This window comes from Heloderma suspectum, chromosome 2, assembly GCF_057233095.1.
Source record: "Heloderma suspectum isolate Gila_16-S chromosome 2, 16-S_ref, whole genome shotgun sequence".
Taxonomy (NCBI): domain Eukaryota; kingdom Metazoa; phylum Chordata; class Lepidosauria; order Squamata; family Helodermatidae; genus Heloderma; species Heloderma suspectum.
Window position 1 is genome coordinate 178,638,655 of NC_139459.1, and position 24,994 is coordinate 178,663,648.

The window sequence follows — 24,994 nt, forward strand, 5'->3', positions numbered from 1 at the left end:
GATGGCCCCGAGCCAAGGATTTCCAAGAGCTGCAACAAGAGGTGCTTGTTCTTGGCCACCCCCAGGACCCAGCTCAGACGCCTCCAAAGACCTTGTGCCCTCTGACATTTGGCGCCCGAGGAAAGAATGTGGGAGGGGGCTGAGGCTTCTCTCTGCTTCTGGAGACTGTTGAGACCAAAATCATCCCATCCAGCTGGGGAATCCCTGGGGTGGGATTGGGGCTCTTCTCCTAGGAAGAACATCTGGAGCACTTACAGGATGGGCATGCGTGCGCTGCAATTCTACTAGAGCAGGCTGCCCCAACCTGGCTCCCTCCAGTTATTTTGGACTTCAACTCCCGTCAGCCCCAGCTAATGGTCAGGGATGATGGGGGTTGCAGTCCAACATATCTGGAGAACACCAGGTTGGGAAAGGCTGTACTAGAGTGTAGAATCTCAAACCTGCATAGGGCCACTGTTTCACCTTCCTTCTGCCTTTTTCTCATACCTCCTTCCATTTCTTCTATCCTTTCCTGAAGTTCCTGTTTCTCAATGCATTGCTTTCCATCAGCTACATTGTCTCTGGGTTCCCTGTCCCTTAGCTTCCCCACCTCTTGAGACCTCTTTCCAGCCATCACCTTGTCCTTGCAGCCTGTGTGAGGTTTTTAATCCCAGCCAAACTGACAAGATCCCCTTCCTTCACAGAAGCTCGATGGAAAACACTCTGACAGCTTTGCTCCCCAAGTAGCTGAAATATTTGCGAACAGTATTCCGTGTCATCTCACCAGCTCAGTCAATCAGTGTCAGAGGTTTCATCGCCACAAGCACAATCTGCTCTAGATGAGCTAACCGTCTTCCCAGGAAAGGGTTAACTGACTCCAAGGCACTAAGACAACAATTCCCCTTTACCAGTCCACCCTCCCACCCACCCACCCAATCCTGTGTCTGCTGCCCCTGTAGGAAAGTGCAGCTCTATTTCCATAAGAAAGGCCTCAACATAAATCTGGCAGCCAGTACAAGCATACAAAGGCAAGCTCTGCTGAGCTCCTTCATCTACACAAGCAGCAAGCAGAGGGGAGGGTGGGGCTATGCACCACAAGTCATTGGTTTTCCATGCTCTGGCATCAATTCCTATTTCCCAGAATATCAGGGTGTGTGTTAGGGCGGAGCAGGACGCCTGGTTTCTACAAGGCTTGTTGTTGTTGTTGTTGTTCAGTCGTTCAGTCGTGTCCGACTCTTCGTGACCCCATGGACCATAGCACGCCAGGCCTTCCTGTCCTGCGCTCTCTCCCGGAGTGTGCTCAAGTTCATATTCATCGCATCAGTGATGCTATCTAGCCATCTCATTCTCTGTCGTCCCCTTCTCCTTTTGCCTTCAGTCTTTCACAGCATCAGGGTCTTTTCCAGAGAGTTTTCTCTTCGCATTAGGTGGCCAAAATATTGGAGCTTCAGCTTCAGTATCTGTCCTTCCAATGAGCACTCAGGGTTGATTTCCTCTAGGATTGACTGATTTGACCTCCTTGCAGTCCAGGGGACTCGTAAGAGTCTTCTCCAGCACCACAGTTCAAAAGCATCAATTCTTCGGCACTCAGCCTTCCTTATAGTCCAGCTCTCACAGCCATACATTACTACTGGGAAAACCATAGCTTTGATTAGACGGACCTTTGTTGGCAAGGTGATGTCTCTGCTTCTTACTATGCTGTCTAGGTTTGCCATAGCTTTCCTCCCAAGGAGCAAGCGTCTTTTAATTTCAGGGCTACAGTCACCGTCTGCAGTGATCTTGGAGCCCAAGAAAGTAAAATCTGTCACTGCTTCCATTTCTTCCCCTTCTATATGCCAGGAAGGGATGGGGCCAGATGCCATGATCTTCGTTTTTTTAATGTTGAGTTTCAAACCAGCTTTTGCACTCTCCTCTTTCACCCTCAGCAAGAGGCTCTTTAGATCCTCTTCGCTTTCTGCCATTAGGGTGGTATCGTCTGCATATCGGAGGTTGTTGATAATTCTCCCAGCAATCTTAATTCCGACCTCTGATTCATCCAACCCAGCGTTTCTCATGATGTACTCTGCATATAAGTTAAATAAGCAGGGTGACAATATGCAGCCTTGTCGTACTCCTTTCCCAATTTTGAACCACTCGGTTGTTCCATGTCTGGTTCTGACTGTTGCTTCTTGACCCTCGTACAGGTTTCTCAGGAGACAGGTAAGGCAGTCTGGTACTCCCATCACTTTAAGAATTTGCCACATTTTGTTGTGATCCACACAATCAAAGGCTTTAGCGTAGTCAATGAAGCAGAAATAGACGTTTTTCTGGAATTCTCTTGCTTTCTCCATGATCCAGCGAACATTGGCGATTTGATCTCTAGTTCCTCTGCCTCTTCGAAACCCAGCTTGTACTTCCGGTAGTTCTCGGTTCGCATACTGCTGAAGCCAAACTTGTAGGATTTTGAGCATAACCTTGCTGGCATGTGAAATGAGTGCAATTGCGCGGTAGTTTGAACACTCTTTGGCATTGCCCTTCTTTGGAATTGGAATGTAAACTGACCTTTTCCAGTCTTGAGGCCATTGTTGAGTGTTCCAAATTTGTTGGCATATTGAGTGCAGCACTTTAACAGCATCATCTTTTAGGATCTTAAATAGCTCAGCTGGAATACTGTCATCTCCGCTAGCTTTGTTGTTACTAATGCTTCCTAAGGCCCACTTGACTTCACTCTCGAGGATGTCCGGCTCACGTTCAGTGACCGCACTATCATGGCTATCAGGGACATTAAGATCTTTTCTGTATAGTTCGTCTGTGTATTCTTGCCACCTCTTCTTAATCTCATCTGCTTCTGTTAGGTCCCTGCCTTCTTTGTCCTTTATCATGCCCATCTTTGCACAAAACGTTCCCTTGAGATCTCCAATTTTCTTGAAGAGATCTCTAGTCTTTCCCATTCTGTTGTCTTCCTCGATTTCTTTGCATTGTTCATTTAAGAAGGCCTTCTTGTCTCTCCTTGCTATTCTCTGGAACTCTGCATTCAGTTGGATATATCTTCCCCTTTCTCCCTTGCTTTTCGCTTCCCTTCTTTCCTCAGCTACTTGTAAAGCCTCATCAGACAGCCACTTGGCTTTCTTGCATTTCTTTTTCTTTGGGATGGATTTCGTTGCTGCCTCCTGAACAATGTGACGGACCTCCGTCCATAGTTCCTCAGGCACTCTGTCTATCAGGTCTAATCCCTGAAATCTATTCCTCACCTCCACTGTATATTCATAAGGGATATGATTGAGGTCATACCGGAATGGTTTAGTGGTTTTCCCTACGTTCTTCAATTTAAGACGAAATTTTGCAAGAAGCAGCTCATGATCTGAGCCACAGTCAGCTCCAGGTCTTGTTTTGACTGACCGTATGGAGCTTCTCCATCTTTGGCTGCAAAGGACATAATCAATCTGATTTCGATATTGACCATCTGGTGATGTCCATGTGTAGAGTCGCCTCTTGTGCTGTTGGAAAAGAGTGTTTGCTATGATCAGCGTGTTCTCTTGGCAAAACTCTATTAGCTTTTGTCCTGCTTCATTTTGTACACCAAGGCCATGCCTGCCTGTTATCCCGGTGATTTCTTGACTTCCTACTTTAGCATTCCAATCCCCTATGATGAAGAGGACATCTTTTTTTGGTGTTAGTTCTAGAAGGTGTTGTAGGTCTTCATAGAACCGATCAACCTCAGCTTCTTCGGCATCAGTGGTTGGGGCATAGACTTGAATTACTGTGATGTTGAATGATTTGCCTTGGATTCGTACTGAGATCGTTCTATCGTTTTTAAGATTGTACCCCAGTACTGCTTTTCCCACCCTTTTGTTGACTATGAGTGCTACTCCATTTCTTCTAAGGGATTCTTGCCCACAGTAGTAGATATGATGGTCACCTGAATTAAATTCGCCCATGCCTGTCCATTTTAGTTCGCTGATTCCCAAGATGTCGATGTTCAATCTTGCCATCTCATGTTTGATCACCTCCAGCTTACCTTGATTCTTTGATCTGACATTCCAGGTGCCTAAACAATATTGTTCTTTACAGCATCGGATTTTCTTTTCACCACCAGACACATCCACAGCTGAGTGTCCTTTCAGCTTTGGCCCAGCCGCTTCACTCTTTCTGGTGCTACTTGGAAATACCCTCTGCTCTTCCCCAGTAGTATATTGGACACCTTCCGAGCTGAGGGGCTCATCTTCCGGCGTCATCTCTTTTAGCCTTGTGATACGTTCCATGGGGTTTTCTTGGCAAGAATACTGGAGTGGGTTGCCATTTCCTTCTCCAGTGGACCACATTTTGTCAGAACTCTCTGCCATGACCTGTCCGTCTTGGGTGGCCCTGCACGGCATAGCTTATGGCTTCACTGAGTTACGCAAGCCCCTTCGCCACAACAAGGCAGCGATCCATGAAGGGGTCTACAAGGCTTAGTGGCTCTATAAAATGTCTGCCCATGGGATTTGCCAGTTCCAGCCTCCTGGATTCCTGCCTGCCAGCCACACAGAAGGAGGTGGCATGACTGGCACGGGAGGCAGAGAGATCTGGTACCAGCCGCTGCCATAAGAAACAAGGCTGGTGGCACCATCATAAGGCCATATGTACGATGAGACTTGCACCCCAACTAAAAATACATTTGGGGAGACTTCTGTAGGTCAGCTTCAGCAAGCTAACTGCCTGATACGCTCTTCGGGTGCTTGCAGATGAGGTTTTTGTCCTGCCATCGCCCTGATTCATTCACGGAATTTTACAGTTGTGTGGGGCATCCAGACGATGTCACCCTCCTATGTTTTCTCACCACTTCTTTTGTCTTTTTTTCTTACCATGGAAAACGGTAACAAAAGAAAGAAGAGACAGAATAGCTGCACAATGCCCTCTGATAGTTAGCATTAGGAGCCCTCCATCTGGAGGCACTCTTGGCATGTTGGTGTGTGTGCTTGAGTACATGTAAAATTATCAAAACAATGGGATGGAAGGAGGAGATTTCTAAGCTATCTTTCCTACCTCAAAAACATCTTCATCCAGCCGGCGAGCACCAAGCAAGGTGATGCCCTCAACGCTGACAACAGGCTGTGTGCCTCGCTTCAGGGGCAGCGTCACGGGATCTTCACAGTCGACACTTAAGGATACGTTCCCGCCTTCTATGCTCAGGGCAATGCGATGCCACCTGCCAGGAGATGCTACAGCTCAGCAATGTGGGAATTAAAAGAAATATGAAGGCGCCACTAAATAGGACACCCGGTACTGTAACCATACTTCAGCTTTCCCTGAACCAGTACCCTCCAGATGTGTTGGACTAGAACTCCCATCACCCCCACCCAGCATGGCCAATGGCACATCTGGAAGGCACCAGGTTGAGGAAGGCTACCATACTTTGATCCAACAGTGGCATGATCTCAGGTGAGCAGCTGCACCTAACAAACCTGTTTTACGCAGCCGTTAGAGGTGGGAACCCAGTTCCTCTTTGCATCTGGTTGCTCTAAGCAGGGAAGCTGAAGGCTGGGAAGAAGAGAGCCAAAGTGGCTGAAGGAAAGGGGAGAAAGGAGTGGCGCCAGTGTGGCATAGTGGTTAGAGTGTTGGACTGTGACTCAGGAGACCCGGGTTCTAGTCCCCATTCTGCCAATTTACAAAGATGGGGAGAAGTGGTGAGCAGGGTAAGGATTCAGCACACTCCCTTGCAAATCTCTCCCCTGCCACTGGACAAGTCTGGGAAGCAGCCTACAACTGAAGGCATGGATCTGAGATCACTATGTGTAGTTCTAGGAACACAAGAAGCTGCCTTATACTGCGTCAGACCTGTGGTCCATCTAGCCCAGTACTGTTGACACTGACTGGCAGCATCTCTCCATGGTTTCAGGCAGGAGTTTTTCCAGCTGTGCTGGAGATGCTGGGGATCGAACCTGGGACCTTCTGCATACAAAGCAGGGGCTCTACCACTGAGCTATGGCCTCCCTTCTACCTGATGTATGGGCCAAGGAGAGAATGGGGCTGGAAGTGGGGCTATATGCTGTGCTGGTATGAAATACACTGAGGTTTAGAAACCTGGGGGCTGTGGACCAGGGAGGATAAAGAGGCCTACACTGAATGTTCACATCAATAATTTCTGCTTTCCACATTTTTTTTAAATGGTCATATTTGCATCCCACCCTCTTTCCAAGGAACTCAGGGAGGCACCCGTGAGGTTATCCAATTTTATCCTATGATGTGGACTAGGAAAAGGAAGACTGGCTTGCTCAAGACCACCTAGCGAGCTTTATTATGTACGAGTGGGGATCTGCACCAAGATCTCCACAGTCCAAAGTAACAAACTACCCACTACATCTCCCACTTTGACTTATGGATTTCAACTAACCACCTAAATCTTGGGCAGAAGATCAGCAGTTAATTCCTCCTGTAACATTTAAAAAATTTGAATCTGATTTATCCTCAAAACATCCCAATGAGGTAGGCTGGGCAGAGAGATGAGGTGGGAGAGGGGGAGGAGAGAGAGAGAGAGAGAGAGAGAGGAAGCACATTAACTCGCTTCTGGAAGAATCCTGAGAACCATGGCCAAGAGGTAAAGTACCCTCCAAGGATGGAGACTGGCAGATCACAGCTTTTTGCAAACTCAGGCAATGAGCAGCTGTGTGCCTAGGAAAACAGCTATATTGGGATGGGAAGAGTTTTTTCAGGGAGTGAAGGTGATATGACAGGTGTGGTGCCTTCACTCATTCCTCTATTGTGTTGGAATAGAGTGTTGGACTGGGAGCCAGGAGATCCAGGTTCTAGTCCTCACTCTATTGTCTTTATTCCAATATTGTCTTTATTCACAGATCTAAAAGTTTAGAGGAGTGTTTTGATAATCTACTAAACCTATTTGACCACAGATGCAAATGGGACAAAACTTTAAAGAAAAAATGAATGTGTACACCAGAAGAAATGATAGTTTTGCCGTACCACCTTCAGCACATGGTAATTATCAAAGACACTATAGATTTAAACTACAGTGTTTAATAGTCATTCTTTCTCTCTGCATAACTGTACTTCTGTGAGAGGAGCTGGGGACTTTAGTAACCTCACCAAACTACAATTGCCTAGATTTGGAAGGGTGGGTAATCAAAATCAGTGCAAGATTGCAGCGTAGATCATGATATCCCTTAAAAATGTGGTCTGTCTCCAATCTGTTACAGCAAAGTACAGAAAGAGACCTGTGTCACTTTAAAGACTCACTAATTCAATGCAGTGTAAACATATGGAAACTCAGGCTGAAATCGAACAGGAAGGGAACAATCCTATGGCCAGTAGACAATGTCTAGAGGACCATAGGGTTTTTTTGGTTTCTGGGAACCAAGGTCAGAGCCAGTGCTCTGAACACGGTTCCCAGAAACCATGCTCCCCATCCCAGCCCCCTCACAGCTGGCATGGTTCTCTCCACACAGGCTACATCTCTGCACTCCGAAATGGAGTATGGAGATGGGAGAAAGGAGGCGGTCCCAGGGGTGGGAAGGGGAGGAGACTGCAGAAGCCACTTTACAAGGCTTCCTATGTGCTGCACAGCCTCCCCCCCCCCACTCTGAAGTCCCCAGCTAGATGTGCGAAATCATGCATCTAGCTGAAAAGGAAGGGTGGCCAGAGCACAAAGGAGAGGATTCCCTCCATGCTCCAGCCACCACGCATAGGCTAACCGCCAGCCTCCGAGTTCAGAGGCTGGTGACTATTTGCATAGGCTTGTGCCCCTAGGGCGTAAATTACGTGTTTTAGATAGAAAGAAGTCCTACAGCTCCCAGTATTCCCCAACCAGCTATGCCAGCTGGAGAATGCTGGAGAATGCTGGGAGCTGTAGGATGTTTTTCTGTCTAGACATGCACAGGGTTGCACCTGTAGCGTTTCAGCTTTGTGTGTGCTTGCGCCCAGATGACCACGCCCAGAGGTTTCTTCCCAACCCCCCCATCCCAATCCCGACTTACTTGCCATCGGCCAAGTTGAGCCGGCGAAAGTGAGGATAATCCTCAGGCGCTGGGTGACCATGCTGGTCTTCATACAGGAAGGCAGGGGACCGTCCAATCTCTACGCCAAGCTGCTGGACACCCCGCGCGTCATACATGGAGAACAAGAAAGACTGGCTCCCTTTGAGTGCTCGCAGTGTAGCTAGTATTGAGAAGTCCACTGGGAAGGGGCCATCTTCAAGGAAAGGAGATAACGCTTCGTGAGAAGACTGCAAGAGCCACAGCTCTAACATGCGCTTCTCCCAATCCACACCTCTCAACCCACCTCCACCTCCAGGCTCCGACTCCTAACAGGGCTCTGTACATTCTGCAGCTTCAAAATTTGGTACCGAGTGCAGAATTCAAAATCCCCGAGCGCATTCCCATTTAGTTCCGAGCCCCTGTGGCTATCAAAATATAGCCTTGAAACTGCCCGCAGTGCCTGGCAAAGTTAGTTAGGATTAGAGATTAGATGCTGTGGCTCTATCTAAGCCAGGGGTGCACAAACTGTAGACATCCCTCGACTTTATTGCGGCCCTCCCTGGGACTCTGAGCCCCCACTCCCACTGGTGCCACCAAATTCCCTCTCCCAGAGATCTTCGTACAGATCGCTCTTTCCTTGCTGCTACCACCTCAGTGACAACAACTAGGAGTAAGTTTCTATTCAGCTCATACACAAAATCCTCTACTGTCAGAAACAAGGTCTCAATAGCTCCTAATGTCTGAACATCTGGCAACATCTCAAAAACCAGGGGGGTTAGGTGGAATTTCCAACAGGCTGGGGTTGGGGATTATGAACCCTGCATAGTGCCTTATGTAACCTAAGTCATTTAGGGAGCAATCCTATCGAGATAGGCAGCTGCCTCCAAACTCGGAGGCGACCGCCTATCCAAAGCAGGGCAGGAGAACCACGGAGGGGATCGTTCCCTCCGCACTTTTCCTGCCCTGCTTTTTTGGCTAGACAGCCTATTGCAGCTGTCTAGCCACGGGAGCACAGAGCGCGGAAGGAGGCTGCTGTTACAACACATAGGATGTGTCATACATGCAGCTATGGTCTCCCTGCCCCAGAGCGTCCCCAGCCACACCCCTTTCCGGCTGCTCTGCGCTCCTCTTGTGAGCGTGGAGGACCGGGCTGTTCCGTGCTACCTCTGAGGCAGCACGGAAGTAGGGGGAGGTAAATTCCTGGAAAATGGCATATCCTATGGCAGTCTAGCTGCTCTCTAGAGGCCATAGAATTGCTTCCTTATTCAACATAAATCTAGATATGCAAAAGGTTCTAATTTGCATGATTTAGGGTACGATCCTGTACACATTTACCTGAAAGTATGTCCCACTGAAGACAGTGGAACTAGCTTATGAGCAAACATGCATAGAATTGCACTGTTAAGCAGGATGCAGATTCAAGTAATTCTAGGGATGTGCAAACCCACCCGCGTCCGGCTTCACTGGGCATCCGTCCAGCTCCTGCCCCCGCTCGCCAGTCCCTGGGCTGCTCTTGAGTCCCTCCCGCGCTCGGCGAGCAGTCTGCACTCACCCCGGTGGCCTCGTCAAGTTCCACAGTCACCATCTTTTGAAAAATAAAATGGCGGTTGCAAAAATGTACATATTTGCGTATGCACAAAAATGTACATTTTTGCGAATGTGCATATTTGCATATGCAAAAATGTGCATTTGCACACATACTCAAATATGTGCATTCACAAAAATGTGCATTTCTGCACGTACACAAATATGCACATTTGTGACTGCCATTTTATTTTTTTTTTAAATGGCGACCGCAGAGCTCAACGAGGCTGCCGGGGTGAGTGTGGACCACTTGTCGAGCATAGGCAGGGGCCAAGTAAGTGCAGGGGCTCAGCGAGCGGTGCTCGGGGGTGCGGACAGGGGGACTCAGTTGGATTCCTGGACGGAATTGGGCACCCGCACCATCCCTAAGTAATTCATACAGCCTTGAATTTCTGTCATTTATTTAGGATCAACAAATGTGACACATGCAAGCTACAAATCTTGCTGCAGAACCTTCTCAAAGGCCTCATGTGATTAAAATTATCTATCACAGGCCTGGATTAATGGATGTGCCCCAAGGATGGAGCTGGGGTGTAGGGAAGCTGAAGTGACTAAAGAAAAGACTAAAGAAAAGGAGGTTGTAGCTCATTAAACAGAGAGGGGGAATCTGATCAAGACTTAGGGAGTACCCTGACAGGAAGCACAGAGACAGGAGCAGGGAAAGAAGACAAAAAGGAGCATCTCTGCAATGGAGAAAGGAAGAAGGAATTTGGGGAAACAAAGTGTGTGTGTGTGTGTGTGTGTGTGTATCAGGGGTGGTTTCAGCCAGAGGGCCAAATTCCATTTTGGAGAAGCTCTCAGGGGCTGCATTCCAGTGCTGGGCAGCACCAAAGGCAAAACAGACACATGTACCTTATAAATGGCACACACATTCGCATCCAAACTTTACATTTTTAGGCATATACTCGGAATATATCTCCAGTGAGCATCTAACTATGCAATGCATGAAGAGGCCCTCAGAGACATCTGTGAAGCGTCCTTGCGGTGCAAATGCAACCCCCACCCATCTCTCTTGGGACATCACGCTCTGCCATTACCAGGAAAGAGCTGCGTTGTTGGGGTACTGAAATGTGTCTGGTTCTCTAGGCGGAAGGCCAGATCACTTTCCTCGGATCCATTCCTCTGGGTGCAGATACCAGCAGCAATGGAGACCCCATTCTTGCCCTCTCGCACACCGAATGCCTGGAGCACATCCACAAGGCCATCTGGAAGAGAAGTGCACAGGACATAGTCATACCCCCTGCCCACAAGACAGAATTCACAAGGAAGGAATATAGGGATGCCTCTGCATTACAACTCATGTCTTCCAGGAGACAGGAAAGCCTTGTCACATACTCTAAAGCTCAAGTCTTGTTTGGAAAAACCTGCAAAAATGGCTTCACTAGAAACAGTATAGCACAGGTGTGGGAACGTGTGCATACACCAGCCTTGCCCAGCCTGGTGCACCCCCTGATGTGTTGGACTACAACTCCCAGAACCTGGGGATTCTGGGAGTTGTAGTCCAACACATCTGGAAGGCACCACGTTGGGGAAGGCTGACATACACCACGGGAAAAAAATCTCTTTCAAACTACTTTCAATTCTCGTAGGAAGTAATGTCTCCCTATGTGTTAGGGTTTGTCTTCACAGGAACAGTTCTGGCAATGAAAAACATTGGGGGAAGGAAAATTCTCCCTACCTTAAGAACAATTTGTATGGGAGAAACACAGGAAGGCGTTGTACATAATTTATTTGTACTTAGAGAAGTAAAGCCTGGGGGGTGGGGTGGGTTTTTTTCCAAGGACTTTTGGAAAATTTGGGGAAAACCATTTCCCCCCTAATTTTTCTGGTTTTCCCCCAGTTTTCCCCCCCAAGCCTTCACATTTCTGTTTGTACTCCTCCTCCAGCCTGCTTTCCCAAGTGTTGGGATGTTTAAAGTCGATTTTGCAAAACTGCGGGCCAGGTTTCCTTTTTAGGGGGAGATGGCAGTGAAGGTACTTCCTTTCTTTGTAAGAATTTGCATTTATCTACCCAGGTAATCAAGGGGTGCAGAATCAAGCACACAGGAAGGAAGTGTTTGTCTCAAAGCAAATTCAGAATATGGAATATGTCTTGAAGCACAATTCAAGGCAGCCTTATTCAATAGCAGCCAAATTGCCCGTTAGAGATCGTTTTTGCCCATTAACAACCAAACCATGCCAAGACTTTGCATAACAGAACAGCACGGATCACAGCATGGTGATGAAACATCACAGCAGTACCACACCAGTTCTTCGTCTGCTGTGCAGATGGGCTGGTGCCTTGCATGGGCTCGGCTCGGCCTTGTGGGGGCCAGATGAATGGTTGTGGTGGTGGAATGCATTTGGCACCAAAAATAAGTCATGTGTGGCAACATGCCTCCAACTTCCAAGAAACGGAGGAGTCGGAAATAAGAATGCCATGCTTTCAATATGGGTTAGTTAATCTAGAACAGTCACAACCACTTTGCTCTGTGCCCACAATCCAGAATCATTATTAGAAACCTCAGTCCAAACACAAATATACATTGAATGGGGGTGGCAATAATATCTACCTTCTACCAATTCTGTATCTACAGAATGCAAATGGCAAAGGGGAACTAGTTCAAAGTAACCAAACCTGGCAATGCATTCCACAATGGGCAGTCATTGTGGGAAATCTTTGCAAGTCCAGGAAGAAATAGGACCAGTGTTGCTTCCATTTTATTTAAGAAAGATCGTATGGACTCATCCTGTCCTCTCTGCCCCTCCCCCCTCCCCAGGAGCACAATAAGCAAAAAACTATTCAAACTCTCTTAGCTTGCATAAAAATGTGGATATTTCAAACTGAAGATGGCCAAAATTCGCAACGCATTTAAATTCGTTATTATGGCATCTGGTTCATCATCGGAATTCATCAGTCATATAGACCATACAACACTTTCCCTTAGGAGCACAAGGAACTTTCCAGACCAGTGACAACACAAACATGACTAATGGCAGCTTGGGCTCTGGCCTGATTCAGTGAATGCCAATAGGCCTTACCCATGCCTGGTGGTGGAGCCAATCTTGCCACAGCCTTCATTTCCTCGTTGTGCCAAGCAATTCTCTCAAGCTTTGGCTGCCTTCCCACCTTGTAGGCGTCCCCAGCATTGGCAGCTGTTGTAGAGCTAACACAGCAAACTGTTGGCTTGAATGCCCTACCGCCAATATTTCTGGACCTGGCTTTGGCCCCAACCCCTTGTGATCTCCAGCCTGATCCATAGGGCTGCTCCATTGTGGACGTGGGATGAAAGGGATACTGGTGAGTACACCAAACTCAGGGGTAGGCCACCGGGTGCCCTCCAGATGTTTTGAACTACCAATCCCTGACTGTTGTCCATGCTGGCTGGGGCTTATGGGAGTTGTGGTCCAAAACATCTGGAAGGCTTCAAGTTGCCTATTCCTGGCCTAACCCATCAAAAGTGGAAAACCAGCCTCATGTCTTCTAGTGGTGCAGCAGACATCCTGCATCCTTCCTAATGTGGAAGAACCCTAGCTTTCATTATACTGAATGATTCTCAGTTACAGATAATTTTAGGCAACACACTCTTGCTGCAGAACATCAGGTAAAAAACACTTCTGGCTTTCTTGGAGGAACAGTTGCACAGGATATCATGAACTGATACAGAACAGAGGACCAGAAAGCTAAGCTACAGCATCAGCCCCCAGGTCATTAGGACCTTGCCCATATGGGAGGGGGTACTTGTTCTTTTTAGCAACATGAAGAGGCAGCATTGCTTCACACCATCACTTGGTTATTAACAAATACCTCCCAAGCCCAGCCCTTTCATCAGTATTAGTCAGGTAAGTAGCTGTGTATTGCTTTAACAATACATTTATCATTTATTTATTCAAACATTTCTATCCTGCTCTTCAGTCAAAAAACTCTCAGAGTAGCTTTCAAGAATCTACAGATAATACATCTGATACACAAATTATATATAAATAGTATGTAATTATATACTACTGATAAGCAGAGAGCCAGGAAATTTCACTTCCTATTTCTACATACAAAAATTCAACATATTTGTTCACAAACATACACAGTGGCTGGATTCACACGTAATGACAACCCATTACATGAACCCAGCCAATGACAACCACTCCACCTTGGAACAGGCCTTGAAGGGTTGGACCCGAGACAGAGTATGAGTTGAGAATGGGTTGAGTACAGGTTGTCATTGAATTGTGGGTTGTTGTTATGTGACAACCCTGCCATTTAACTATAATTTAACTATGGATTGTTAACCATGAACAAGTCAGGAATGAACCCATGGTTTGTTGTTAGGTTGTGAACTCTGAGTTATTCATGGCTAACAACCCATTGTTAAGCCATAGTGCAGTGTTTGCACATATTAGTACTCAACCCATACTGTCATTACGTGCAGCAAGGATTTCTCTGCCCATTCACTTATGCTTAGGTTGTCTAGCCTGTCCCCCACCAGTTGCTGCTGGGCTACAACTCCCATTATACATAACCATTAGCTTTGCTGGCTCAGGCTGATGGAAGTTTACTTTTATATTGCTGGTGGGGAAATAGTTTACTTTTATGTTGCTAGAGGGTTAGCAAGCCTGATGTCCTTTATCATGTGACCAGGGCCTGGTTATTACCACAAACTATTATTTGTGATTGTGTTAGGTTGGCTGTGGGTAGGAATGCTGGAGAAATCTGCTGCAGACTCAAATAAGCCCGGATTCCCAAGAATCCAATCTGCAGAGTCCACAGTGGACTACCTCCTCTTACCTCCATGCCCACCAGCTTCAACTTGGTTCCAAAGTCTGGGAGATAAGCTCATTGCCTGTCCTGGATGGGGTTGCACTCCCTCTGAAAGATCAGTCTGTAGTTTGGGGGTACTCCTAGACCCATCATTGTTGCTGGAGGCCCGAGTGGCCATGGCACCTTGGAGTGCCTTTTACCAGCTTTGGCTGGTTCGCCAGCTATGGCCTCTCCTGGACAGGGATAGCTTGGCCACAGTGGTACAGGCACTAGCAACCTCAAGACTGGGTTACTGCAATGCGATCTATTTGGGGCTGCCCTTAAGGCTGCTCCAGAAACTGGAGCTAGTACATAACACAGCAGCTTGGCAGTTGTGGGGAGCTGCCCCTTTTCAGCATGCAACTCCTTTTGAGGAACTGCACTGGCTGCCTATTCGCTACTGGGCTGAGTTTAAGGTATTAGTACTAGTGGACAAAGCCCTGAACAACTTGGGACAAGGATACCTGAGAGAGTGCCTTCTCCCTTACCAACCTGCCCAGTCACTGAGGTCATCAGAGGGCATGCCCCTGGTGGTTCCACATGGACCTATGGCCTGACCGGAGTCCACCCAGAGAAAAGCCTTTGGTATGGTGGCCCCCTTTCTTTGGAACTCTGTGCCCCTGAAGGTCAGGCAGGCACCAACATTGTGCTGCTTCTGGAACCTCCGAAAACAGCTCTGTTCCAGAAAGCATTCCTTAACTGACCAGCCACAGTTTTTATTGACATTCTGTTGTTAAAAGAATAATTTTAATATGGTGTTTAATCTTTTTTAAAAAAATCTTTTTACTATTTCACCTCTTATGTTTGCTGCTCCACTTCAACCTATAGGTGGGGCAAGCCACTTTTTATCGCTTTCCCATATTTTAAAACAGCAATTCCCTGCAAACAGAAAACTACCAAATCAGGGAGAGAGGTTCTAGCCCCAACCTTCTGCCTGCTGGGCTGGTGTTCTATCTGCAGGGAGTTTTCACAGTGGCAGATTCAAAACTCCCACCCCTTACCTGCAGTCTGAAGTGGTCCAGAATGGTTCCATCCCATTCTGCTGCTGTATGTGGATCCCAGAGGAGGGGTGGGTGGGTGGGTGGGTGGATCAGACTGCTCCACGTACAACTACAGTGCCCTTCTGAGGTGCAGGGACGGCCCTTGCCATTAGGCACAGTGAGGCAGTCGCCTCAGGCAGCTGATGCTGGGAGCAGCAACAGCAAGGTGTGCCCCCTAAGCTAGCCTGCTGCCTCCAGGCGGGGTGCAGGATGCTGTCTCACCACCAGTGCTGAAGAAAGACTCAATGGCCAGCCAGCTTTTGAGCACGGAATGGGTGAGGGCACCGTCTTGCTCTTCACGTGAGGCAGCAAAATGTCTTGAGCCGGCCCTGCTGAGGTGCTGCTATGCTTCCTACCCCAACTGGAACTGGCCTCAAGTACCTACTTGGTATCCCTTTGCAACTGTTCAAGACTGTTTCTGTCATGTTGGCTCAGAAAGCTAATATATCTAGCTGTCCAGAGACTGGGAGATAGAGAGACTTTCAACAGCTTAATGCCCCACTGTCTCTTCCAACCAACCTTCTCTCTAGATTCTGTTTTATCTGACCTCTTCCTCAGCATTCTCTGGTTCCTATGGCAACCAGAGCCATTATCCTGCTTCTCTTTCAACAGGCATGCTCAATGGCAGTGAGAAGCCAAAAGTAATGCCACCCCCCAAAAAGCACTTTTTCTTTTACACACATAAACGTATTTTTTCAGCAAGCTCTTGGGACTTTTGGTCAACAGTCCTCACATAGAAAGTACTTCACATGATTATCATCTGTTATTTATCTCACTCACACAAATGTACATCTATGTCAGGAGTAGGCGACTTGGGGCTCTCCAGATGGTGTTGGATTCCATCTCCCATCAGCCCTAGCCAGCATAGCCAATGCTGAAGATGGGAATTGCAATCCAACAACTTCTGGAGGGCCACAACGTATGCTCCCATGCCCTATGGTTTAAAGAAAGGCATTTCAGGCACTCACAAATTCACTCACAGCACAACTTTATGTGTGTATACTCAGAAGTAATTCACACTGAGGTCCATGGGATGTACTCCCAGGTAAATGAGTAGAGCATTGCAGGCTCATGTAACCAAAAGCATGAACCATGGAAAGGTAAGGCACCAGCCTTAACTTTCATGCTATTTAAGCAGCAAACACATTCTACAGTTTCACATGTTGTGGTGACCCTTATTTGGGCACCCACACCTTCCCCTTGTTCTTTCAAGGCCAATCCTCTTCCTCTGCAGATTGAGGGTAATGTTGAACCTGGAGTCAGAGATATAGCAAGGTTTCATAAAATATAGATGTGTTTTGAACAACCCTGTAAGGCAGGCTAGCATAGCTATTCCCACATTATGGTGGAGGGGAATGAAGAAGTTGAGCGATAGCAGCTTGCATAAGGCCGCGTTGTGAGTTTATGGCTGATGTGTAATTGGAAGTGAAGAATTCAAGTTCATAGCCCAGCTTTCCTCAACCTGGTGCCCTCCAGGTGTGTTGGACTACAACCTCATCATTCCCAGCCAGCTGGCTAGGGATGATGGGAGTTGTAGTCCAACACATCCAGAGGGCACCCGGTTGGGAAGTCTGCAGCCCATGCTCTAAATCATAACTCTTCCTACTTTGAGGACCCTTGTAGAATGCCTTCACATCTGGGGCAGCTAGGAGACTGATATTATGCATGCACCAAAAGGGGAGCAGTGCTATCATATCATGTGAAGGTTGTGGGAATAGGAAGAAGCCTCTGGGAGGACCAAGTAATTATTAGAGAAGAAGCAAACTCTTGACAAGTTTTTGTTTTTTTCCAGCCTCAGCTAGCCTGTGTGTGTAGATTGGTTTAGGCGTTGCCAGACAGCAAACCAGTCCTCCCCCTAACAGTACTAGGGCTAGTAGCAATGGGTAAAGAAGCAATGGATAATTTAGCAATGGGTAATTCAGTTTCACTCCCTTCCTATGCCCTGGAGCCAGAGCTCAGCCATGGCATCTCTTCTGAATCTCTAGCCTCAGCTTGGAATATGCAAAGTATCATTAAAGAGGAGAATGCATTTGAGCATAGGCAGAGTGCACTGAGAAACTACCACCAGCCCCCATACACCAGGAATTAGCACCAAGGGCTTCCATAGCAGAGAACATGTCCCAGGCTGACTTGAGCATCTTTCTCCCCTCTCCACTCAGTCACTGTGTGGTTATAAACAGCAGTCTCTGGCAGTTTGACAGAGAGGGAGGGGCACCATTTTCCCCTCCCAGAATTAGGTCTGGGGGCACTCTGTGCTTAGCATATTGAAAAGAACTCCTGATTGACTTAAAACATTTCACTCAAACTATTAAAAAAAACAGTTTTAACCCAGCTTGGGGAGACAAGTCATGACACGCCCTTGGGACCTTACAGCAATAGAACTGGCGGCGTCACATGCATACCACCACCATCACATTTGAGAATATCTTCCATCCATGCAGGGAAATATTTCTTCCTCTTTCCCCTGGCAAAATGGCCTCTCCTTTGGGTCAGAGGAAGCTTTGTAACCTTTGCAGGAAATAGAGAGGGATGAGTAGCCACAGTGGCTGTGTGAAAGACGGCAGCCTACCCATCCATTTCTTTCCACCAAATTCTTTCTGTCCCCCCTCCCCTGCTCACCACCACCATAGCAGAGGGATGGGAACATGGAATCTCTGCCCCTAGAGAAGCTACATCCTTGTTCCATCTCCCATGCTCCTTTGACCTAATTCTAAGATCCCGTTTCCGGCTGAAGATGCTCCCACTGGACTCATTGTCTCCACTTCCCCACCCCCATTCCCCTTCCCTGTTCAAGCAAAGCATTCAACGGGATTTCCACATTACCTTCCCACTGGACACATGCTGAGATGGCAACTGGGCATGGGATGTGGGGGAGGCTCTTTTTCCTCTCTCTCAATCTCTCTCTCTCTCTCTCTCTCTCTCACACACACACACACACACACACACACAAATATTCCTAGCTGCCTGGAAAATGTGATCTTGAGAACAGAGCATCTGCAAACAATCCCCTGTCCATCTGTAAATGTTACCAGTGGCCTATTACCAGCACTTGGATTACATGGAGCAAGGACAGGTTTTAGGAGGCACAAACAAAGAACAAAGAGAACTGAAGAGAACGGTAATTGTCAAGACACAGCTGCGCTGAAGGACTAACCTTATTCAATACAACATGACAGTTAGATGTGCAAAATCCAAATGGAATCCCATCGTGTACAATGCAGAGAACCAGCATCAGACAGAAGAATAGATCTGCACATGCAGCAGAATGAGATAGTACAGCGGACTGCAGGTGTCAATCTCTCCTATACGAAATACATTTCAGATTGCATGGAGGACCATTTTTAATGCACTCCCATGCTTGTTTGGTTTATATGTGTGTGTGCCTATCTATCTATCTATCTATCTATCTATCTATCTATGCGCCTTTCAGGGAGAAAGCTAGCACAAACGGGAGAAAGCTTTGCACCCAGATTTCTCCCTCCTGAATCAATTTCCTATTTAGGGTTTTAAAAAAACAAAAACAAAACACACACCATAAGACAGCATTCAATAATGTGATTCCCCCACCTGTAGTTTGAAATGGTACAAACTATTATTTTGCCACTTCATTCCACTGCATGTGTGTGTAGATGACTGTTTTATCACTTGGACTCCGCTTTGGATTATTTTATAATGAAAAGCAGGTAAGAAGTTTCTTAAATAAATAGATGTTTCCTTAGTCTGAGCCTAGTGAGAAGTGACTGGCCAGAGTGGGGCTAAGACCACATGCATAGGCAAGTACTTCAGTTTAACAGCAGCTTAATGCATGTAAACTCCTGTACTGTTCTCCCGCACAAGAGGAGGAGGAGGAGGAGATGAGTACCTGGGCATCTCTACACCAGCGACCAGCCGAAAATCCTGCATTTAAAATTGGCCTTTCTGCTTCTATTTTAAATGCAGGATCACAACGACTCCCTTTTTCTTTCCCCCCCTCCCCTTCCCCCTCCTCCCCTTCCCCCTCCTTCTCCCCGTATCTGAGTCCTTCATTATCTTTCACTGATCTCGCTCCTCTTCTGGCTGCTTTTCCTCTTTTCACAGAGGAAACTCAAGCAGAACACAATGAGGTAATTTGATAGCTCATTATCTGTGATCTATTTAAAAACAGAACAAAGGGCATTTAGCGCAGGAGACGCCCTGGAGGGTCACAGCATCCTGTAAAGAGCCCACAAACTTCCATGAGGGAGCAATCTCAATCGCAGGACAAAAGCTCCATATCTCTGCTCCTGTGAACAGACCCCACTCCTCCAGGGACCATTTGCTACCACAGAAAGAATGACTGCTTCATCTCAAGCATACAGAACAAGACAGATCTCTGAAAAAAAGTGGGGGGTGGATTCCTGTACAAAACCAATAATTTTGTACAGACACCTGCTCCAGAATAATTGATTTGCTGCATATTTTTCCTCTCCTTTCAGGTTGACTACATGCCACAAAAAACTGACAGCTGCAGCTGTTACACCTCCTGCCCCATTCCACGGATGTTCTTGTTCATTCTTCACCCACATCTGTTCTGAGTCCAGCAGGACTTTAACATTTGCCCCACAGTAGGTAATGGAGGACGGCAAGCCAGTGGAGGGATGGGGCAGAAGGTGTCCTGTCTGCAGCCTCATTTAGTACAATTACTGGTGGATGAATCCTGAATGAGGGCCTGGCAACACTGCATATACAAGGCCATCTGTTTCTTCAGCCTTGAGTCTACAAAACCCATAATCCAGTGTGACTGTGTATGAATCACACAAGCACAAACACGTTTGGTGGGCAGGGTGGATTCAACTGAAGCAAGAAACTGAGAATATTGACAAAATGGCAGTGCTAATGCTGCTAACCAAAATTTGACTAGACAGACAGATTTCCCATGGAAATCCGCTGCTTGGAGCCAGTGAAGTGGAATTGGAAATGGAATTCTGCCCGTAAGTTTCACACATGCCTCCCAAATTAATCCCTAATGCAGTTTGTCTTTGTTCAAATGAAAGTAAGCTGAGATGGATACATTCTGTGTGCCAGTATTCCAAACACAAAGAGATGTGAACAAGATTTTTTCCCTATCTATGAACAAGAGCCGTACGAAATTTCACATCAGAAGCCAAAGAGGAGAAAAACTAAAGGGCTAGTTTAGTCCTCCCAGCTGCTCAGGAGTGTGTGTTCATGCGAGCAAGCATGCCATGAAATCCAAGAGCTCACAGTTCTTGGCTGCAGGAACATCTGCAATCTTGAAAGTGCATTTTTCACAACTTCTTAGATTGGGGAAGTTGCCACAGCCAAGATCTATGAGCCCCTGCCTCTCATGACACAGTTTCTCATACAAGTGCACACCCAGAGACTATGATTAGGGAGCAACACAAGCGAGGCGGGGGGGAAATCATCTAACCAGACCCTGTGTCTGATGCTAGAAGAGAAATGACATTGTGTGTCAGAGCAACCTGCTATTTAGATCAGGCATGTCCTGGGAGGATGATTCGTGGGAAATCAAAACCACAAATAACAGTTAGGCTCCATCCTGGTTCTGAGTAGGCTGCAAATTCCATGGACCCTGTCTAGAGCATCTGGAACCCTGAACTAAAAAAGACTCCAGATTTTGCAAACAGGGGAGAAAAAACCTTGTAAAACTCCTGTTGTAATAACTTCAGTAATTCAGACAGAAGAGCATATACTTATGGTTTGGGGACATGTTGTAAAATTTTGCAATTCTTGGTAATCACAGATTGGAGGAAAAGAAGGGTCACGATTCTAGAACAACCTTCCCCAATATGGTTTGGACTTCAGCTCCCATTAGCCACAGCCAGTATGGGTAATGGTCAAAAATGCTGGGAGTTGTAGGTGAAAATACCCGGAGGGCACCAGGTTGGTGAAAAGTGCTCTAGAACATTGGAGTAATAGGTGGGCAGCATCGGAAGTGCAGAGACCACTAGGAGGCATTGAAAATGGACACTCTGTGCTAAGAGAAGTACATGAATACACAACTCCCCTTTAGTTTCTTAGCCTTTAAAGCAAGCCCTCTGCAATGTACAGTCTGTGTACATGAACATGTGAAGGTGGGGTGCCTGTTGGCCCAGGCCCTGACCTCCACACATTTGAGAACCCATCTACACAGAGAGCTTAGCTATGCACATATGCCTCAATGCATGGAGGCTCTGACTGCATGAATTGCGTCTTATGTGCATTGGGATGTACAGTTATAGGTCCCTGTGCATTTAGGACTTTGAATGTATGGAGGTCAGGTCATAGGGCCAGCAGATGCGATCTACCCACCCATCCACACACCCACACATTCATCTGTACACAGACTGAACTTCTGCACAGGGTTATGGACTCCCCACTTTAGTACAGATTCCTTCACTCTAAGGTTATAATTCTATGCATGTTTCTTGGGAGTATGCTCAACTGAAGGTAGTGGGGTTTAGTCTCCAGCAAAAGACTCCTAATGCTACTACTCATTGCTTTTGTGCTGTAAGGTACAGGCAGAATTTCAATTGACCATCCATGTTTCAGGAATCTAGCGGGTTTTTTGTAGGGACGTACGAACCTCACTTACCTTTGCTCCGTCCCTCCCCCCGGAATCCTCGACAGCGGGGGAGGCGATCCAGTCCTCCCCCACGGAATCCTCAATGGCCGGCTCCGCTCTGCGGCCAGGCTGCGAAGCAGCTGGGCAGGGCCGTCGGCAGCTGGATTTCCGGCCGCGGACGGCCTGGAGCGGATGCAAATGGAGGCCGCCGTAGTGGCCGCCATTTGCGTCCAGACAGACAGCCGTGATAGGCTACGTAAGAATTTACGTAGCCTATCACGGCTAACCTAAAAAACAACAACAATGCAGCGTACGCAAATGGCGGCAGCTACGGCTGCTGCCATTTGCGTTCCCTATTTTTCGCCGATTTATCCTACGTAAATTTTTACGTAAGATAAAACAGTGAAAAAAAAGGGGAACGCAAATAGCGTAGTGGATGCTATTTGTGTTCCTTTATTTTTCGCCGTTCTAGCCTACATAAATAGCCTACGTAAATAACGGCGAAAAATAAAGGAATGCAAATAGCATCCACTACGCTATTTGTGTTCCCCTTTTTTTTCACCATTTTATCTTACGTAAATATTTACGTAAGATAAATCGGCGAAAAATAGGGAATGCAAATGGCATCTGCCGTAGCCGCCGCCATTTGCGTACGCTGCATTTTTTTTTTTTTTTAGGTTAGCCGTGATAGGCTACGTAAATTCTTACGTAGCCTATCACGGTCCAAGGATGGCAATGGCGGCAGCGGCAGCCCTGCCGCAGCCAGCCAGGAGACCAGCCACCAGAGCCGCCGGAGCCGCCGGAGCCGCCGGAGCCGCCGGAGCTGCTGCCGAATCCGCCGCATCCTCCCCAGGTAAGTGCCGTACCAGGGGGATTCCACGGGGGGGGGGGCAGGAGGCCATTCCGCCACGGATTCCAGGGGGCCGGATTCTAAAGAATCCAGCCTCACTGGAATCCGTGGCAGAATTCTCCGCCATCCCTAGTTTTTTGAGGTGGGGCAGCGGCTGGTGTGTGCATCTCACTACAATGTTCAATCCACACAGTGGGCATGATATAACCATGTGGGCAGCACAGCGTCCTCCCTTTCTCCCACCCCTCCCTCACTGATCACCATACCTACCCTTCTCTTGACATTTTGAAGTGGATGCATCTTATGGCCATTTTAGCACCCTGGGGTGTGTGTGTATGTACATGTATGTGTTTAGTTTATTAAGCAGTGCAGTTAAAATTTTAATATATTTTTAAGAGTTCCTGCAGCACAGGGCAAGAGGATTGCAGCTAAGGTTATTTCCAAATAAACATGGTTACAAATCATAAAACTGCAAATTGAGAATGCCCAATCTCTAGTCTAGTCAATTTCACAACCAGGTTTAATCAGCAACCTGAACTCCAGCACAATCCTATGAAGGTTTACTCAGAAGTAAGTTCTACTGTGTTCAGCAGGACGGACTCCCCAATATATGTGTTAGGATTGCAGCCCTAGTCAGTTTCATAAACCCAGTTGCAACCTATTTCCCTGCTAGTTAGTTGTACTATTCGACTGCAGCACAATTGGGGGGGGGGGAGTACCTGCAGCACAGGCCTAGAGGACTGCAGCTAAACTTATTTCCAGGTAAAGGTAAATATGACTACAAATAACAAGTGTCACAACCCTGCTACAAAATTTGCTGTCTTGTTTTTTCCTGCTAGTTTGTTGGCTCTGAAACTGGAAATGCAAGGTAAGCACTAGAGAAGGCAAGGGAATCCCTAATACATCATCCACCTTCTCCACAGACAACTCCTACTGTGCCTCAATCATGCATTTTCCTATCCACGCCTGCAAAGGAATCATACAGCTGTTCAGCTTTCCTTCCTTAGCGGATGTTCTGTGGTAAGAAAAAAGATGGAGGGGTGTGAAAACATAGGAGTGTTTACAACTAGATAATCATAACATCTGGAACCTCTCTCAAACTGCATAAACGAGGCATGAGGATTGCACATGAAAAGCCTCATCCGGAAGCACCGAAGGAAAGATGCATGGGATCAGGTTCTGGGAACTATTCATACAGTTGCCCATGGCAAGTTATAATTCTTTCTGAATGAGTAGTTTGAAAGAGCCTCCATGCTGCAATTGGTAACTAACTGTACATTGATAACATTTTGCAAATACATATTGGGGGAAGTATATTGAGAGCTGATGTAGCACAGTGGCTACGAGTCAGGAAGATCATATATGTTTAGCACTTTAAATACATTTAGGGTGCACTCCTGTGCATGTTTAGACAGAAAAAAAAGTCCTACAACTTCCAGCATGCTCCAGCCAGCTGGCTGGGGAATGCTGGGAGCCATAGATGGATAAATAGTCTGACCACTGGTATAGAGCAGCTACAGTCAGGGCCAGAAATATTGGAACAAGGATAACTGTTATGGCAGTTGGCCTCTGTACACCACCACACTGAAGTTGAAAGGAAACACACCCAGATGGGAGTGAAGTCAGGACTTTCAGCTGTAATTCAAGGGGGTTGACAGAAGTGGGGCACTACCCATTCAGGAAGTACAGCCAATGGCATACACACACACCCATCGTTGGTGGCTCATAAGTAATGGAACGAATGGCTGACAAGCAGCTGCATGGCCAGGTGTGGCCTGTTTCCTGGGTACCCCATGACCAATCAAGCAGATAAAAGGCCTAGAGGTGGTTCTGAGTGTTACATTTGCATTTGGTAGCTGTTCACTGGAACTCCCAACATGAGGTCCAAAGAGGTGTCCATGCGAGTGAAGGAGGCCATCATTAGCCTGAGGAAACAAAATAAACCCATCAGAGAGGTAGTAAAAACATTGGGAGTGGCCAACACAACAGTTTGGAACATCCTGAAAAAGAAGGAATTAACTGGCAAGCTCAGCAACAGCAAAAGGCCTGGAAGACCACAGAAGACAACTAAAGTGGATGACCGCAGAATGCTGCTCATGGTGAAGAGGAACCCTTTCACAACATCTAGCCAGGTCAAGAATGCTCTTGCGGAGGTAGGCATTTCATTGTCAACATCTACAGTCAAGAGACGGCTTTATGAATGTAAATACAGAGGCTTCACAACAAGGTGCAAACCACTGGTAACGCTCAAGAACCAAAAGGCCAGATTAGCCTTTGCCAG

General features: G+C 47.1%; 1 protein-coding gene across 1 annotated transcript in view; it reads right to left on the reverse strand.

Moving 5' to 3' along the window:
- COL5A3 (collagen type V alpha 3 chain) overlaps window positions 1-24,471 on the reverse strand; it is a 116,463-nt gene extending 91,992 nt beyond the window's left edge. Inside the window, exons 1-4 of the mRNA XM_084836459.1 lie at window positions 24,423-24,471; window positions 10,547-10,714; window positions 7,926-8,139; window positions 4,984-5,146 (exon numbers count right to left, since the gene is read on the reverse strand). Coding sequence (XP_084692585.1) covers window positions 4,984-5,146; window positions 7,926-8,139; window positions 10,547-10,714; window positions 24,423-24,426 — 549 coding nt within the window. The 5' untranslated portion in view covers window positions 24,427-24,471. The remainder of the gene's footprint in view (window positions 1-4,983; window positions 5,147-7,925; window positions 8,140-10,546; window positions 10,715-24,422) is intronic.
- Between the last annotated feature and the right edge of the window lie 523 nt (window positions 24,472-24,994).